Source organism: Serinus canaria, chromosome 1, assembly GCF_022539315.1.
Source record: "Serinus canaria isolate serCan28SL12 chromosome 1, serCan2020, whole genome shotgun sequence".
Classification (NCBI taxonomy): domain Eukaryota; kingdom Metazoa; phylum Chordata; class Aves; order Passeriformes; family Fringillidae; genus Serinus; species Serinus canaria.
Genome location: NC_066313.1, coordinates 27,888,814 through 27,906,739, shown reverse-complemented (window position 1 = coordinate 27,906,739; position 17,926 = coordinate 27,888,814). Strand labels below are relative to the sequence as shown.

Genomic DNA, 17,926 nt, shown 5'->3' with positions numbered 1-17,926 from the left:
AATCCCAAATAAATAATATTATCTTTATCCAACCTAGGATTTCACACTAAAACCGCAAGATTAAGAAGTTTGATTTCAAGTTGATGTCAGAGATAGCAAAGTCATATCCAGCAGTCAAAAACTAAAACCAATGCAAAGTGAAAACAGCTAAATATAGGATTGTTGCCTAGTACATTAAGTAAATTGACTTGACTTCCTTTGTTCTGTACAGCCTGTACAATCCAGTGACTTCAATAAATCATTGGTCCTTTTCATTTTATTGAGACCTCAGTTCATCAGATGTAAAAAACACCACAGTGAATAGAGATGTGAACATACTCAGCATTTCACAGGATTGAATGTTTGAGAAAAAAACAGAGTCTGTGCTCCTTTGTTATGGATTCCTAAATTTACCAGATTTTAAAATATCAGCAAAGAAGACAATGTGATGTGTGAAATAGGCATATAAAACATCTAGATTTCCAATTTTATGTCTATGTTGTGTTTGATTTCATAGAACCAGAGAGCAGCTGAGGTTGGAAGGGACCTCTGGAGGTTGTCTGGTCCAGCCCCTGTGTTCAAGCAGTTCCACCTCAGGCCAGTTGCCTGTGTGTATCCAGATGGCTTTTGATTATCTCCAAGGAAAGAGACTCCACAATCAACCTGGGCAATCTGTGCCAGTGCTCAGTCATCCCTGCAGTAAAACAATACTTCCTGATTTGAAGATGGAACCTCTGGTGTTTCAGTTTGTGCCCATTGCTTCTGATCCTGTCATGGGGCACAGCTGGCAGTGGGAGACCCTGTGGGGCAGGTAGGGGAGCCCAGGATCCAGGGGGACATCTCTATCAGCTATGAGATGTGTAGGTGTTACAGAATTTAAGAAAACAAGACCAACTGTATTTAATGGCTGAATCAAAGGTGTGAATGCTTGGAAGTGATCTAATCTCAAAGAGGCAAATATAATTAAATGCTCCCTTTCTACACTGGGGGCTTGTATTAGTAACAGCTCACCAAGGTAGTTGAATTTAATCTTACTTCAGCTCAGCTGGTACTATATCTACAATATGAGGTTGGTTTTGAACTTGAATGGAAGGGTTCATCTTCCTGTGATTCTCCACATCTAAACTGAATTTTGTCACAACACCCATGCAGAGGAACATAGTGAATACAAAGGATTTAAAGAAATAAAAATCTAGGACTTTTCCATAAAGCTGCCTTTTTAAAAACAGAGTTTCTCTATCAACATACAAATGTATATGTATAAATACAAACACTTGATGTGATATAAGACTTTAACCAGGATTTTATCACTTTACAGTGTTGGAGCCCACACAGGCATAGCTGTGTCTTCTCTGACACAGTTTTAATAAGACTAACACAGGTGCACGAAGAAATGGTAGCCATAACACAATATCCAGTTTGAATTTCATGTAAACACAGAACACTGCAAGTGTATGTATGCACACACATATACCTGCCAAAGAATTTGGTAAGCAAGCATCCTAATGCTTTAAGGAACTGTGTGGTTGAAATGACAAATGATCACAATGTCAAAGCAGTCACTGAATTACTAAGTAGCATAGTCCTGCTCACTCAGAATTAGGGTTATGTATCACACTTGCATCTTAGTTATAAGATGGGGAGCAGAGTGACTTCCTTGGCTTGGAATAGTGTCAGAGAAGAAACTGTTGTGTGACTGAGTGGCAATTCATTAATTATCAGATTCTGGAACTACACTGGGTATCAATGGTTTTTTTTTATGATGATGGTATTTTATAACCGTGTTAAAGCAGCTAATTAAATTTAAATCTGAGGTTTAAAATGCCATGTAAAGGAAAGCTACTTGTAAGTCTTCCTCCTGGTTTCAGCTGGGACAGAGTACATTTTCTTAGTAGCTGGCACAGTGCTGTGTTTTGGATTTAGTGTGAGAACCATACTGATGTTTGGTTGGCGCTTGCTCCAAGCCAAGGACTTTTCAGTGTCCCATGCCCTGCCAGTGACCAGGTGCAAAAGAGGCTGGGAGGAAGCATGGCCAGGACAGCTGATCCCAGCTGGCTGAAGGGATATTGCACTGAACATCAGCTCAGTGCAGAAACTGGGGTGAGATGGATGGGAGCTGCTGATTGCTGCTCAGGGATGGGCTGGCATCAGTTTGTGGTGAGAAACTATACTGTGCATCACTTCTTTGTCTTTCCCTCTCCATTTTATTTAAATTATTACTATTATTATTATTATTAGTAGTAGTAGTAGTAGTAGTAGCAGCAGTATTAATAGCACTGTATTTATTATTATATTTTACATTCTTTCAATTATGAAGTTCTTCTTGGCTCATGAGTTTTGCTTCCTTTTTTCTTCCCCTGATTATCCTCCCCATCTCCCTGGGGAAGAAAAGGCATGAAGGAGCAGCTGTGTGGTACTTAGTAGCCAACTGGGGTTAAACCATGACAGTCTGCTTAGTAATGGACAAAGAAAAGCTAATCTTTCTGCAGACTACAAAGGCAGTGGTGTGTATTTGTGAGACTAGTCCCCATTTATAGCAAGGACAACGTATATGCTCCTAACCACCCTGCAAATTTAGCTTAATGAACTACACTTGCTCATATTTGGCCATTAAATGTTATTTGGTGTTAGTTTACCTAGTGAGAGAAATTGCATTGGAAGAGGCTGAGATTAAAAACCTGTCAATTCCAGCCTTGGTAATACATTTTTTCCCAGGAGAGCTGCAAATGCCATAATTGACTTCAATATGTTTTCAGCAGTCATTTAAGAAAATGGATATGTATCTAACATGCAGAACAAAGGTAATACCTCGATTTCAGCAGAATTACTCTTGCTCCATATTATACAAGGTAGATGAGGAGTGTTTTTAAATACCCTGCTGGTATGGACCTGATTCTACAATAAATAATCATGCTGAGTGCTACTGACACACATGAGCAAACCAGTGTGTTCAGCATTTCTTGCATTATTAATCAAACATTCACTGAAATGTTCAGAGATCTTCAGTGATTTGTTAACTACAGTGGGTTCTGAACCACACCTGTTTAAAAGGTATCTACACTGTGTATTTCAAAAGCAGCCACTGATAATTGCGTTGATATAAATCAGGCTTTTGTAACTTTGTGTTAACACTCAAAAAGGCTTTTGGTATCTTAAACCCATCTTTTAAATATGGTTAAGAAAGCAATACAAAAAATATTGCTCCTAACATTTTTATACAATTGTGAAATAGAAGTATGAAAACCCTATTCTTGAGCAAAACCACCGGTGATTCATCCTTTTAAATATAATTTTATATATAGATGTGAGCTGGTTTTGAATCTATATAAATCAAAAATAATTCTGCTGAAACTGATGGGTTTACATGAGGGTAAACCTGTTTGAGCTGAGAATACTTTGATTTTCTAGTAGGCATGGATAGAATACTCAGTTTTACCAGGTGGAGATGGGTGTTGCAAACATAAATACTTTTGCCTTCCCTTTTACAAAGCAACAAAGAGATATTTTATGAGCACTGAGAAGCATTATTGGTTTTCTGTTGAGAAAGGAACAGACCTAAAAAGATAGAAAGATGGCATAGAGATTTTTTTCATCAATAAAATAGTGGCATTGAGGCTATGAGAACAGTTTCACATTCTCATGAAAATCTCACTGTAATAAGTGCAAGCACCTTCTTTACTTAAAATCCTTATATATCTTTGCCTCCCATTAAGTTTATCTGATGAAATATGTCTCTTAGAAAAGCAGGACAGAAATTGAATGTCAAATACAGAGAAAACAGAAATATAAACCCATTGGCCTAGTTTTACAATTTTGTTAGGCAAAATATACTTCATTAAGCAGTATACACACTGTCATGGTGCTAGCATTATTATTCATTAAAGTATGTTTGAAAAATCTAAGAAGTGTGAGATGGAGTTTGGCACTGGAGGCTTGAATTAATCTCCTGGTGCTGAATAAGAAATTCAGATAGGTAGCAGGACACATGCTTTGAACAGCCCTGGAAAGTGCAATCAGCTTTTGGATTTAATAGAATATAAAGATTCAGCAATTTAGATATGAATAGAAGGGTAATGCAGTTGAAAAGGAGAGCTAGGAAATGATCTTTACAGTAATATGTTAAGTTCAGGGATGACAATGTGCCTGTGAGGTGAGATGAGGTGAGCTGGAGCTGAGCTGCTGCTTAGAATCCTGACATGGAGACCAGTGAGGAATATTGCACGTTGTCCTGGTTCTGCTGGGTGGAGTGGAGATTGGGGGGGGTTCAGGTGTGTGTGCAAAGCTGTAAGAGCTGGTGATGAGTTTCCACTGGCAGAGTCTCTCTCACAGCATTGTAAATCCCTTCTTTGGGAGGTTACCAATTGATTAAATCATTTGTGAGAGAATGCTGATAAAGGCAAATTTTGATTGAGAATTTCAATTTTGATTGAGAATTTCAAGGTATGTAAAATACATACCTTGAGAACTAATTTTAAAGATTCTTGGTTTTTTTCTATGTTATGTTCTTTCTTTTTTCATGGTTGGTGGGGGTGAATCACAGGCCTAGAACTACATACTGTCTCTTCTTATTTCCTAGCTGACTAGTTTGTCAAAGAGCAGTGAATGTTGGGCTTATTCACTTTGACAGAGAAATTGAGATTTGCATTAGACCTTACAGGCTATGGCAACCCCCCCTGCTATTTCCTTATTGACAGGCTGCAAAGGGGTGAATTGATTCACTCCTCTGAAGGCCTCCTGCTACTTCTGCCTACAGATCCTTCATTCCTGACATTTGTTAAACCTGACCATGGAACAGTGATCTGCAAGTACACAGGCACCAAAAGGGAGGCTAAGGAAAACGTGGGCCTGTGGCTAAATGGAGCAGGAGCCCTGGGGACGATGGATGAGGAAAAGGCCAAGGGACTCAGGGCTTTCTTTACCTTGGCCTTTACTGATAAGAACAGTCTTCAAGGAGCCACAGAGCGATTCTGTGATTTTTGATAATGAATTTAAGTATTTCTACTGTTGTATTTAAGTATTTTGACTCTATTTCCCCATCTCTTCCCTCTCCTTCCTTCCTTCCTTCCTTCCTTCCTTCCTTCCTTCCTTCCTGTCCTTCCCTTCCTTCCTTCCTTCCTTCCGTCACCTTCCTGTCCTTCCTTCCTTCCTTCCTTCCTTCCTTCCTTCCTTCCTTTCCGTCCTTCCTTCCTTCCTTCCTTCCTTGCCGGAATTCCCTTCCGTTCCTTCCTCTTCCCCTTCCTTCCTTCCTGTCACCTTGCCACCGTCCTTCCTCCTTCCTTCCTTCACTTCCTTCGCATTCCTTCCTGTCCGGTCCGTTCCTTGCACCCTTCCATCCTCCTCTCCTTCCTTCCGTCCCTTCGCTTCCTTGCTTCCTTCCTGCCCCTTCCTTCCTTCCTCTTCCATTTCCTTCCTTCCTTCCTTCCTTCCTCCTTATCCTGTCCTTCCTGTCCGTCACTTCCTTCCGTTCCTTCCTTCCTTCCTTCCTTCCTTACTTCCTCCGTTCTCTTCTCCTATCTCCTCAAGTCCTTCCTTGCTCTCTCATTCTCCCTTACCTTCTTTTCCCATCCATCCACCTGCCCACCCACTTTCCTGACTGCCTTTTGTCTCTCTCGCCTTTTCTTTTCCAACCTCACAAAATAATTTCATTATATAGTTTGACCTCAAATAAATTTGCAAAGCATTCTGTTACATGGCTAAATATAGTAGTATATAAATACAATATTTTCCAGAACAGGGCTTTTACTTTTGGGTAACTTTACATTTGCCTCTTCTAATCCAAAGAATCTAAGAGATCAGCAAACTTACACAGAGCTGAAAAGGATTCAGCTGAAATTTCAGTCTGCAACACACTTTCTTGCACACTAAAATTTGTAAATTTGTTCCCTTTCTTTAGCTTCTCTGCCCAATGACTATTTCGTATCTCAGTTTTGCTATTTTGCATCCTTGGTCTGCTTCAGGCTCTCAGAGGGTTTACTGGGTTTTACCAAAGCCAACGAAACTGAAAGGGTAATGATGGCCCTTACCCTTTTTTAAGGCTCAACAACAGGCAAGCATCCCTAGCAACTGTGGAACACCCCCTGCTCCTACTAAATTTGGGTAATCCTAATTAGGTTTAAAACACTGTGCCTCCTAAGGAGACAACTACATTGTGTGATGGGGTTAACTCTATCTCATTTTATTTCCTCCTGAAACAGCTGCTCCCCACGCACCCTTAGACAAGATGCACACTGTGGGTAAGAAGCAGTGTTACTTTTTAGATTTGACCTCTCTTTCTAGGGAAAATATGAAACTACTGACCCAAAATACTGAAGTAAAACATGCCAGATATACAGCAGGGCTCTGTCACAGGGGATTTATGCAAAACACACTTTGCTGATGCTACTTGGCCATGTGCATTAATCAGTTAGTCTTCTACTACATTCTTTCATTTAGGAAAATATTCTTCCTTTCCATTCTCATAACAATTTCTGCCAGGCTTTAGTTAAAAAGAGGTAAGCAAGACTCTGTATAATGGAATGGTCACGGGCCTGAGAAGACAACCTGTAAGAAGAGATTGCAGTGTTCTGAACTTGATTTGTGAAAGAGGAGACTAAGGGACAGTCTAACAGCAGCCTGCAAGTACTTGAAAGATAGTTACAAGGAATATGGAAGAGAACTCTTCTAAATACTAGCAGATGAGTTAATGAGGTGAAAAGGTCACAACCTGCAATTATTGAGGTTCGGATGGACAATAAGAAAAACTTGTTCTCTGAGAGGTCTGCTGAGGGTGCAGCCCTGGAAGGGGTTACCCAGAGAAGCAGTGGAATCTCTGTGCTTGGAAATTTTCAAGACTTGGCCAGAGACAGCAACATGATCTAATGCTGGAAACTGTTCCTTCCTGGCCATGAGGTTGCATGAGATGGTCTGCAAAAGTTTGCCCAAATCAACACGTCTGGTTTTGCCACACCACTGGATCCCTATTTCTATAGGACTCAGAGGTGTTACTCCTGATATATCCTAATGTAAATCACAGCAGAGTAAAATAAAAAAGTACAAATCCTTTACTTCAGACAGGTTAATGTGCACTATGGAGCTCAGTCATGAGATCTTTGGTCCTCAAATAGAAGTAGTTCAGAATGAGTTACAGGAAGGGTAAATTATTTCCCAGTTCGTGACTAAGGAAAAGAATATCAGTGGCTGGTCTTTCTCCCAAGCTGGGGTCAAATTTCACAATGGATTGAAGAATAGCACATGGACACAACCAAAAACTGAAACAGATGGCAACATCTCCTCTCTTCCTATCTAAATGAGAACTTAAGGTCCAAAGTAGAACAAGTTTGAACTGGTGGATTGTTGTTGGAAGGCCCTGTCTAGGTCACACATTATTCTGGGCTCTGAGACCAGGTCTGAGCCTTCCTGGTCCCATTGGAAGCAATGAAACATAAGCTGTCTGGCCAAAAAAGGACAAGTAGAACAGGAGAACTGGGAGGCCACACATGACCCCAGGTGTGCTTTGTGGCCACTGAGGGAACACTTCAACACCACTTCTTGCAGTATTACAACATATTACTGCTTCCCAGACAGTAGATGTTGACTTTCACCGTGCTGACACAAGAGATGGAAGTGCTACTTTTTCTTTCAAAAAGGGGGACCAGGGAGGAACTGTGGCAGAATGTCTCAAATATGCTTGGTACCTTGGGACAGGACAAGGAGAGCACAAGGAACTGAAGTGTGTGCTCTAGACCAAACAGAATGCTGAATGGGAAGCTTGCCAGCTGCACTATGGTGAAGAGTTTGGCACCAGGAACAGCTGAGGAAGACAGTGGTATCAAACAATGTCTTAGAAAATACCCACCTCCATGCCCTTCTTCCAAGGTGGGTTCCCACCCCTCAAAAAAAAAAGAAAAAAAAAGAAAAAAAAGAAAAAAAAAAGAAAAAAAAAGGAAAAAAAAAAGGAAAAGCTTAAGAGCTTAAGTAACTCCTTTTTTTGTGAGCAATGGTTAGAAAAAGTGGTAATGCCTCTTTTTAAAGAGGAATTCAGTCTGTGAGGAAAGGACCCAGGTACAGTCCTCAATACTCACAAACTTCCAAAAGCATGCACTGCAGGACAGGATATTTTAACTGAGGGAGAATGGTATTCTCTTCACCTTCATTATTGTTTCTCTGTCAAAAATTTCAGCTAAACAATTTTTTCTCACCTTAATATCCTTTCAAATGTTTTATTACTAAAATATTCTGTTCATTTTGGAAAGAAAAACATTGAGATTTTATTTATGATCACCTAGCATTTCACACTCAAAATACAAAGGAAAATTATCTTTAATTTCTGCACTTAACAGAATTTTCAGAAAAGTGAACTTGGCAGTGAGTGCTTTTGAAAATGAGTCTGCCTTATTTCCAGTTCTGGTCTTTAAATCTCTGAATTGTTGATGCAATAAAATGAAGATAAATAGATTTTCTGTCCCAGATTTTTAAAGTGAGTTTCCATTTTTGCAATTATGTAGATCATGGAAAAGACACCATTTTACATGCCTTTTAAAATATTGGGGTTCTTTATTTTTCAGATCTGGGATTTAGCAAATCTAGCACATAAAAAATATGTAAAGCTATCATCCTTGACCTTACTGTACCTCTTAAATCATAGAATCAATCACAGAATTGTGGAGTCATAGCATCATAGAATAAGCTGAGTTGGAAGGGACCCATTGAGGGGTCATTGAGTCCAGCTCCTGGCCCTGCACAGGACATCCCCAAAAATCACACTGTGTGCCTGAGAGTGTTGTCCAAACACTTCTTGAACTCTGTCAGGCTTGGTGCTGTGACAACTTCCCTGGAGAGCCTGTTCCAGTACCCAAATACCCTTTGGGTAGAAAACTCTTCCTGATATCCAGCCTAAGCCTTTCCTGACTCAGCTTCATGCCATTCCATCAAGCCCTGTCACTGGTCACAAGGGTGAAGAGATCAGTACCTGCCCCTCCACAAGTTTAATCTCAGCTTAAAAGTGAAATAAAAAGAATTAAGTAGTGTCCATCCTGTCGCCATCACTGTGAAGTAACTCAGCTCCCACGCAACACCCTTAAAGAAATACCGTGCCAAAAAACATGATGAAGCCACCCAGGACCTGTTCAAGAACACAGGAAGGAGACAGGTAGGCTGTGATTAATCAACAATTGCTCCATTCTGGCATGAGGAAGACACCCATGTGGTCATCAACTCAACCGCTGATTGGGTAATCTCCTCTTTGCTTCCTTTTTGTTTCTGTTAATTAGAGGTTACTCCCAAAGAAAAAATAAAAATATGGAAAAGAACCATTTTATCCCAAACTTCTAGATCAAAATAAATACAGAATCAAAGCTAGTGATCAGGGCAGCAGGTACGCAGAATTCTCTGTGGAATCAGAAGTAGGAGCAAAAAGTTTCATCATTCACCCCCTTCAGCTGTTCGTTATCTCACCAGTCAAGGGACTGAACTTGGCTGCAAACTCAGAAAGGCTGAGACAAAATCTTATGAAAATAATAGATTCAATGCTTTTTTACCTGTAAGTATTTCTCTGCTCTGCCTTTACCAGTAAAGGCACAAGCCTTCATCTTTCACAATCAGGATGCAGCTTTGGAAGGCATGTGAATCACTCTTGCTAAGCTCACTTTTTGTATGGATGTAGAACAATTACAGAATCTATCATCTACAGAATATCTTGTGCTCTTGTCTGAAGAATTTTGTGCTTTTCACAACGACTGAGGTTGAAAAAAATGTTTTCAACTGAGGTTGAAAAAAAAGTGTCATTAAAACCTGCTTACTAGCATGGAAGTCCTCTTTTAGCATTGGCACAAGGACACAATGTGATTTGGCCCATGATGTCACCAATATGAACCAGACCCTTTCTAAAAATCCCAGTCTTCTTGACACTAAAACATTACTCACTAAAACAACCCTATGCTGGCAGAGGATGAACCATGATAAGGTATCTTTATCTTGAAACTCTGCTTTGAGTGATTGCTGTTACTCTTTACTTAAGCATAAGTGTTTCTTCAGCCTATCTCTATTATTAATGCCAACTAAAATCTATTTCTTCAATGGGGCCAAAATATCATGGTCAATACCCTGAACTTAAAGTATTAAATTTGGAAAAGGAGTGGAATGCATTTAGCTCTATCTTCAGCTGAGCTAAATTAATGTTCTGCACAGCTGAAGTTGTAGAAGGTGGCTCAGAGCCATAATTCTGCTCCCCCACTCTTGAATTGGCTAGAAACCAAAAAAGCCCCTATGACTATGTAAGATCCACCTTGTGCTAGTACCTTGTGCTAGTTCTAATAGCATGGGCAACCCAGTTCTCCTAGGAGCATTGTAAAGGATCAGCATGTGTTGGAGGTGGAATATGCCCTGCTTTAACTCAGAGCTGCCTCTATGGCCCTTGGGAACTTGGCTACACCCTCAGTGAAGCCCTGACATCCTGGGTCAGCTTTCTGACTGCCTTGTCAGCAGCACAACACCTCTGGATCATGAGCCAGTGGTCTGGTCTCTGTAGCTCACCTACACCACTTGCACACACCCACAACTTTTCCTGTTCAAAGTTATGTGACACAAGCATGTGGGCACTCAGTGAGGTTGAAATTTGTGTTACAAACTGCCTCCTCAGCTGGCTCTGGGACACCAGGCCAGACCTCTTGTGACTTCTGTCAGCACAAGATGCACACCATAGAGCAGTGCCATTTCTCTCTTGGGTAAACATCACCCACTCATTAATGTTCATTCATATATGCTGTTCTTAGCAATTCAATAACACCAAATGAGAAATTTCTACAAGACCTCTCACTAATGAACCACAGAATCCACTAGGATGAAGGGAAAAGCTTAGAGAGAATTAATTATATCTGCAAGATCACCCAGCACAATAACCAGGTTTGGATTACTGAATAAATTCAGTCCAATTTTCTCTGTTACACACAGTCCTGTTCTTCTGTTAATTTCTACTTTGGTAGCTTATTAAGGAGAAATCCCTCTTCCTACTCATAAATCACAAATAGAAGCTCATGGTTTCAATAGATTCTATAATATCTTTTTTCCCCTCAGCAGTGGTATGACTGGATTTCAGGCAGATAGAACACTTTAACCTCCCCACTTCTGACAACAAAACAGTCAGTTACCTTTGGTGACCTGGGTCACACAATCCTGAATCCATTTTATTCATCTGTTTAGGGAAGAACATCTATTAGGCATGTTAGCCCAAATCTAACCAAAGCCCAAGGTTTGCATAATAGGTCATTCTGGGAGGACTCCATTATGCTACCATAAATAAATTAACTGATCCCTCTATTCTTAGCAATGAGACAAGAATATTTTCTCTCTATAGACTGTGAAGCCTTCAGCACAAGAATAGCTTTTATGAAGTTACTGAGCAATTAGATTGTACAAAACCAGATCAGTTTCCAGTTCTAGGATTGTTTAGGTCAGACACTAGCCTGTCACAGGTAGATATCTTCTGGATGTGCACACAAACCCTGGCACTTTGTGCTACTGCAGCACTTTGTGGTTACTGCACCTTCTCAGTACTCAAAGGGGGCCTACGGGAAAGATGGGGACAAACTTTGTAGCAGGACCTGTTGTGGCAGGACAAGGGCATTATGGTTTTAAACTAAAGGAGGGTTGATTTAGACTAGATTTATATATAGACAAGACATAAGGAAGAAATTTTTCACAGTGAGGATGGTGAAGCACTGGCACAGGTTGCCCAGAGAGGTGATTAACACCTCATCTATGAAAGCATTCAATGTCAGGTTGGATGGGGCTCTGAGCAACCTGGTCAAGTCGAAGATATCCTCCCCATGGCAAGGTGGGGGAGTAGATGACCTGAAATTTTCCTTCCAACTCAAACTATTCTATGATTTTATGGTTGTGTTCCCTTCACTTGGCACAGGCTCACAAGTTACAGCCAGGCACACTTCTTGTGAAATCACACTCCTTTCAGATTTTTTTTCTCCATCACTGATATCAGGCCTACTATTGATAAGGATTCCAAATAATACATTTAAAACAAAAAAAACCAGAACCCAAAATCTACAGCAGGTCAGCACCACGAATTTTGCAGAACCTTTGTGCATGCATTCTACAAAGAACAGTTTCTCTTTTAGTTTGTTTTCTGTCAGAGGGTCTTTAATTATTTGCAGAGAATGCAATTCTGCATCTGTTATTTATGCAGATTGTCTGTTTTATTTAGACAATCCTCCTTTCATGACTAAAGACACAGAGGTTCATTCTTGTATCTTGAGGAGAGATTCTTAAGCTTTTGTTCCAGTGGAACATCTCTTAATATTCATGTGATGGCCATGGGCAATAAAGATTTTCTGCATCTTTTTTCCTTGTGTTCTTCAGACACGGATCTGAAACAATTCTGGCAGGTTTCCTATTAGTGGGACCCTGTGGCATTTAGTGAGGGTCTAAATAGAATAATCTTAGGTGTTTTCCCCCCTTGACTTTCATTTTTCTACAAAACACTGTGTATTCTCAGGGTACTATAAACACATACAACAAACCACTGGTCCTACATAAACTCTGGCAGATAGACTGATAACAGACTGTTATCAGCGAAATAAACTGCAAAACCATTCTGATAGTTCTGATATTCTGATCCAAGGCCCAGCAGCACCTGTGGCAACACTTGGACTCACTTGAGCATGTTTTGTATCAAGATATAAGGCTGTGGGGATCCCAGTGATGTCAATGTCTGTACAGCTGGAACCATGGGAGCGCACTCCTCTAGGTTTCCTGGTAACACAAGGTGTCTTCCTTGACTGGAAAGTAATGCTAGTGAGAATTGCTTTTCTATTCTGTATTTCTAATGGAGGCAACAGTGAGTGCTGTCTTACTGTAGCTTTGCTTTTTCCTTGTCTGTGCCTGCTCTCATCACTTCTTTAAGCTCTTTAAGCTGAAGAGGTAGCATGGGCAACAGAGGGTAGTCAAGGGAATAAAAAGTTTTTCATGCAGTGTCCATGTTCCTTGACTTGATGTTTTGTTTTAAACTGCCCTACAACTGAAAGAGTATACTTGCCTTATTTGACTAAAACTTTGAATAAATGCTCTTAGTTGTGGTAGATTAAAAAAAAAAAATCCTGAAATATGAAAAATATACTATGAAGCTGTAACACAAATAAATTGGGTCAAATCAATCTAAGCAAGAACCAGAAGGTCTTTGGAATAATTTGGTAGAAGGGCATTCTGACAAGTTGTTAAATGTTTTAATTCTTCCTCTCTCATTACTGCTGATTTTGTTTATATCATGGCTAAATGACTGTGACATCAAAAATTCTTCAGAAATTTAATATCAAATAATGAGTATTACTGGTACCCCATTTGTTTCATATGAAGCAAATTTATACCAATTCCTGATTTTCTCTGACACTGTGGTAAGTCCAAAAGTGAGATATTTTGTCCAGTATTGCTTCTGTCACACATATTTGTTAACTTCAGGAGAAAGTTAGAGAAATACAGGTTTGAAGGTCAAAGTGGTATCATATGGCTTTGCTAAATATAGATGCTTGATGAGTAAAAGAGCTTCACAGGTCTTGGCATATTTTGCTTGGTGCACTTCTACCTCAGCACATATGCAGACAGACAGCTTCTCTCAGACCATATCAGAAATATGAACATTAGGAAAATAGAAAATATCTAGGCAGGGGTTACAAATGTATCCCTTCTGATTTTCTGAAAGGTTATGGAGCAGGATATGCCTAATCTGCAATATTTTCACTCTCATTTCACAAGTCTGTCACTGATGGATACTCTGAGGAGACGAAGCACAGCATTCTAATATTCTCCTAACCTGTATGCAGCATTGGAATGAATCTGTTTTTGTTAAAAAAATCCTTCTCCATAAAATGACATTGCAGCGTGTGCAGCATTGCACAAGCTGGAAAATATGATTAAACGATAAAAATGTGCTAAGAGTGAATGAAATAGAAGAGGAATCTTTAAAGAGCTCTTTTCACCTATTTTCTCTGTCTAAAAACAATTTCCATTGACAAAAATGGCTTTGAAAGGAACTGTCTGTGCTTGTACATTTCTTGTTGCAATCCTGTCCTGGGATCCTGGGACCTATAATGCAATATGTGCTGTCAGGACTACGACAGTTTACAGATGTGCAGCCAGACTTCTTGCTATTTATAGATGCCTTTTCTGCAAGCAGTACTCTATGGGCTTGTAGTGCAGTAGCAGGCATGTTCTTTGATTTAGTGCTTACATCATATTCATTTAAGAAAATTTGGCTGTTCACCTGGCACGGCAGAGGAGGCACATTCATGAAGGTCAAGCAGAGAGAACACTATTGTGAGGAGAAATGTGGATGGAATTCATGAGCGAGCAGGACACCTACTGGGAGGACTAACTGAAAGAAGGAGACATTAGGCAGAGATGTGGAAATAATAAAGAATGGAATAGTCATGTGTTCACAGTAGGTTTTGCTCTTTATTCCCTCTGTGGGGTAACTGGAGAGAAGGTTCAGTGCTGCCCCTGCAAGGGCAAAGCTGTAAAGTTGTTTGGGGTGCAGTGTCCGTGGGATCTGTACATGGCTGTGCTGCATCTTGCTAAAGCATGTGTTAAGTGTTCAGTCAGAGTGCTAGGCACAGGCTATTAATAGAAACAGCGAGTTTGGCACACGCTCGCACTTTCGCCTGTCTCCTTCTCACATGCTCACAGAGATGCTGGGACCGCATCCTGCATCCTTCTGCTTTTCCAGACCTGAGACTTCGCACACTGCTGTATGCCCTGAGAAGTCTCAGTGAGGTCAAGACAGCCCCAGACAAGTAAACAGGGGCTGCTCAACCCCAGTGTTGAGGAAGCAGAAGGTAACGGGTGGGGGAGTGGCGGGGATGGGGTGGATTTCTTGCAGAAAACCTGAGACCTCTCAAGGTACCCTCCCGGCCTGAAGGCAGTGCAAAGCTATTTTCGGCACTGCCCAGGCCAGCCGGACAGCCCCCGCCTCGGGCAGCTCCGCTCTGGTAATATCCAGGATGCTGCAGAGACGCGGATGCTCCTAAAGTGGCCCCGAACGATCCCGGCCAAGGCTGCCGGCGGAAAGCACGGGGAGCTGGCCAAGGTGCTGCCGCAAGAGACGGTCTGTCCCTTTCGGCGCGTCCAACACCCGAATTACCGCCGCCCTCCCCCGCTGCCCCCGGAGCCGACAGCCCGCGGAGCCTCCGCTCCGCAAGGCCACCCAACTTCCCGGGAAGCGGCCGCGGAGCGGCGGCCCCGCCAGCCCCGAGCGCTCGGAGGGCTCGGCGCCGGGCAAACTTCTCTGCCCGCCGGGAACGGAGGGATCCGGGGGGAGGGAGGTGGGGGGGAGAGGGGGGGCGAATGCAGGAACCCACAGCAGCACGGCAGGCAGGAGCTGGCCGGAGGGGCCGGGAAAGTTGTTCTGCACTTCCTGCTGCTTCTGCCCGGGGATCAGTGCTCGGGGCTGGGGGAGCGCGGCGCCGGCTCCGGCTCGCATCCTTACTCACCTCGGTGCTGTCGGCAGCGTTCTCCGCCATTTTCCTCCTTAGGAGCAGGCAGCGGGAGGAGTGTTTCATTCCCATAAGAGCTAGCCAAGGGGTTGGGGCTTCGGGGCTGATGTTTTGGTTTGTGTTTTCAAAGATCTCCAAACACTGATGTGCGCCAAAGGACAGGGAGATAAAAAAAAAAAATATGGAAAACAGCAATAAATCAGTCAGCTTTGTCCTTTCTGCGTCGTCCACAGGAATGTTTGTCTCCTCTTAGCATCGGGAGCTCCTCAGGCACTTTCAAGTCCTCCTCTTTCTCCCCTCTCCTCCACCTCCAGCGAGTTCTTGGGGTGGGCAGAGAGAGGCGGCACACACTCTTCAGGTTAAACTAAAAGGCTGTCGGGCTATGAGTCCTCCCCTTCAGAGAAAGCAGTCAGGCTAAACAGGAGAGAAGCACCAGCTAAACTGAACTTGGGCGTGCAGTGACCAGCTGGGCATCTTTGTGTCCTGTGGCTACTCTTCCAGAGGCAGAGGGAGCCAGAGACAAAGCAACAGGACAAGGAAATCATAGCCCTTTATTTTCCTTCTTTGGGCTTCTTTCTTTCTCTCTACGTCCCAGGACACTTCCTTTAAAGACGGTCACAGAATTTGCCACCCTCTTTCTATGAACGTCTTCTGAAATAGAAATCCCTTCTCCTCCTCCTCCCTCCCTCCTCCCCCCCTCTGCCCTTCCCTCTCCTTTTCCCTTCCTTCTCTTCTCCCTTTCCCTCTCCCTACCCCTTCTGCTCTTGGGCAGAGCTTGGTGCCCCTCACTGGGAATTGCATTCACGTGTCTTTCGTAGGGGAAAAAAAAAAATATAATTTCAAGCTCCCCCCACCCGTCGCCTACACCCTCTCACACACAAGCACGCATTCACACGTACGCGCACACACGTTGTCTCCCTCTCACACAGACATGCACAATTTTTTTTCTCTTCCCCATCCCTCCTCTTCTTTTGAATCAGCAACACTTTTCTTTGCAAGGACTCTCGGCAAGGCTCTTAGAGAGCAACCGAAGAAGTCTGCTCCAGCTTCTTTCCTCCGAGTTAAGTAGCAAACCTGCTTTCTTAATATATCTTCTCGTGTGTGTGTTCTCCCAGCTCCTGTTTTACTTGAAGTTTTTCAGGAGGATCCACGCTCCGTGAGAGAGCCGTGAACTGGAGGAATACAGTCCCGATCCGGCTGCAGCTCCTGCTGAAAAGGGGGGAGGAGGAGCTGGGGGGGAGGAGAGGGGAAGAGGCGGAGGGAGAGGTCTCGCTGGGGAGGGAAGGGAAGAGGCTAAAGGTGATTTGAACTTGTTTTTAGCCTTTTCCTAATGACATCTTCCTCTGTAGGAGTGCATCGCCACCTTCCCCACACGTTTATTTTGCTTTCACTCCTCCGGGCACTTTCTAGTTCTGAGTTGTCAGCTGGGAGGATTGGGTTTACCTCACTCGTGTTGCTGTGGGTAAGGGCGGGAGAGGGGGCGTATTACATAATTAATCCTTCCAACTTCACTTTCCGCAGCTCCATCTCCAGCCCACTGTTCTCACGTTTCTGTTTTGTTTTTATACGGAGGAGGTGAGAAAATAATGCTGGTGTGTGGGTGTGTGTTGCTCGAAGGATTTCAAGGACCAGAACGGGATTGCTGCTCTCTGAACAGTTTGAAATTATTTCCTCTGGGGGTGCCAATGGAGACCTGAAGAAGGGGTTTGAAAGATTACTTTTGATGCATCTTTTAAGAATGTAGCCAGCTCAGATGCTTCATCAGTAACAGATCTTGATAGATTTGGGGTTTTCAATTTTTGTCCCTTGCAGCCTATTTTAATATCTTTCAATTAGAGTTTATCCTCAGCTGACCTCTGGAATACTGACATACCATGAAGTACTGCCAAAACCCAGGAGGTCCCTGGGCACTCAGGAGGCGGAGATATTCCTGGGGGTGGGGGAATGGAAATAGAGTATAGGAATTAGAGAGTAGAGAGCAAAATTATTCTCCTGCCCCATGGGGATGAGGAGGTGGGGCCAAGAAGATGAAAGAGGCAAATTTTTCCTTTTTACTTGAACGACCCTCACAAATTCTTGCTCAGAAACACCTTAGATTTCAGGGATTTGTAATAAGTAGCACAGCAATAAGAAAGAAACATGGGGAGTCAGAAGGTGTGTGGTATGCTGAAATGTCGAGTGGCAATGAGAATATGCCATGTAGGGCACTATGGTACCATAGGAAGTGGTTTCAGAATGTGAGAATATGTTTTAGACACACGTTCCATACACACTGAAAGTGGACCTCAGTGCCACACTTTGCAGAGCTGTTTGATCACTCAGTCTTTCAAAAGCTTCTGATTTGCCCCTCTTCCTTTCATCTCACGTTTATTTTGACACATCAAGTTCTTTCATTAGCTCCACATCACTGCTAATTTTTTCAGTAATCATCCACACCTCCTGTGTTTGTATAGTAGAATTCAATTTCACACCTT

The 17,926-nt window shown here is 42.4% G+C and overlaps 1 protein-coding gene across 1 annotated transcript in view; it reads right to left on the bottom strand.

Annotated features, from left to right (window-relative positions):
• The window catches only part of PRMT8 (protein arginine methyltransferase 8), a 57,629-nt gene extending 40,994 nt beyond the window's left edge, over positions 1-16,635 (bottom strand). The window contains exons 1-2 of the mRNA XM_009102665.4: positions 16,527-16,635; positions 15,450-15,593 (exon numbers count right to left, since the gene is read on the bottom strand). Coding sequence (XP_009100913.1) covers positions 15,450-15,524 — 75 coding nt within the window. The 5' untranslated portion in view covers positions 15,525-15,593; positions 16,527-16,635. The remainder of the gene's footprint in view (positions 1-15,449; positions 15,594-16,526) is intronic.
• Between the last annotated feature and the right edge of the window lie 1,291 nt (positions 16,636-17,926).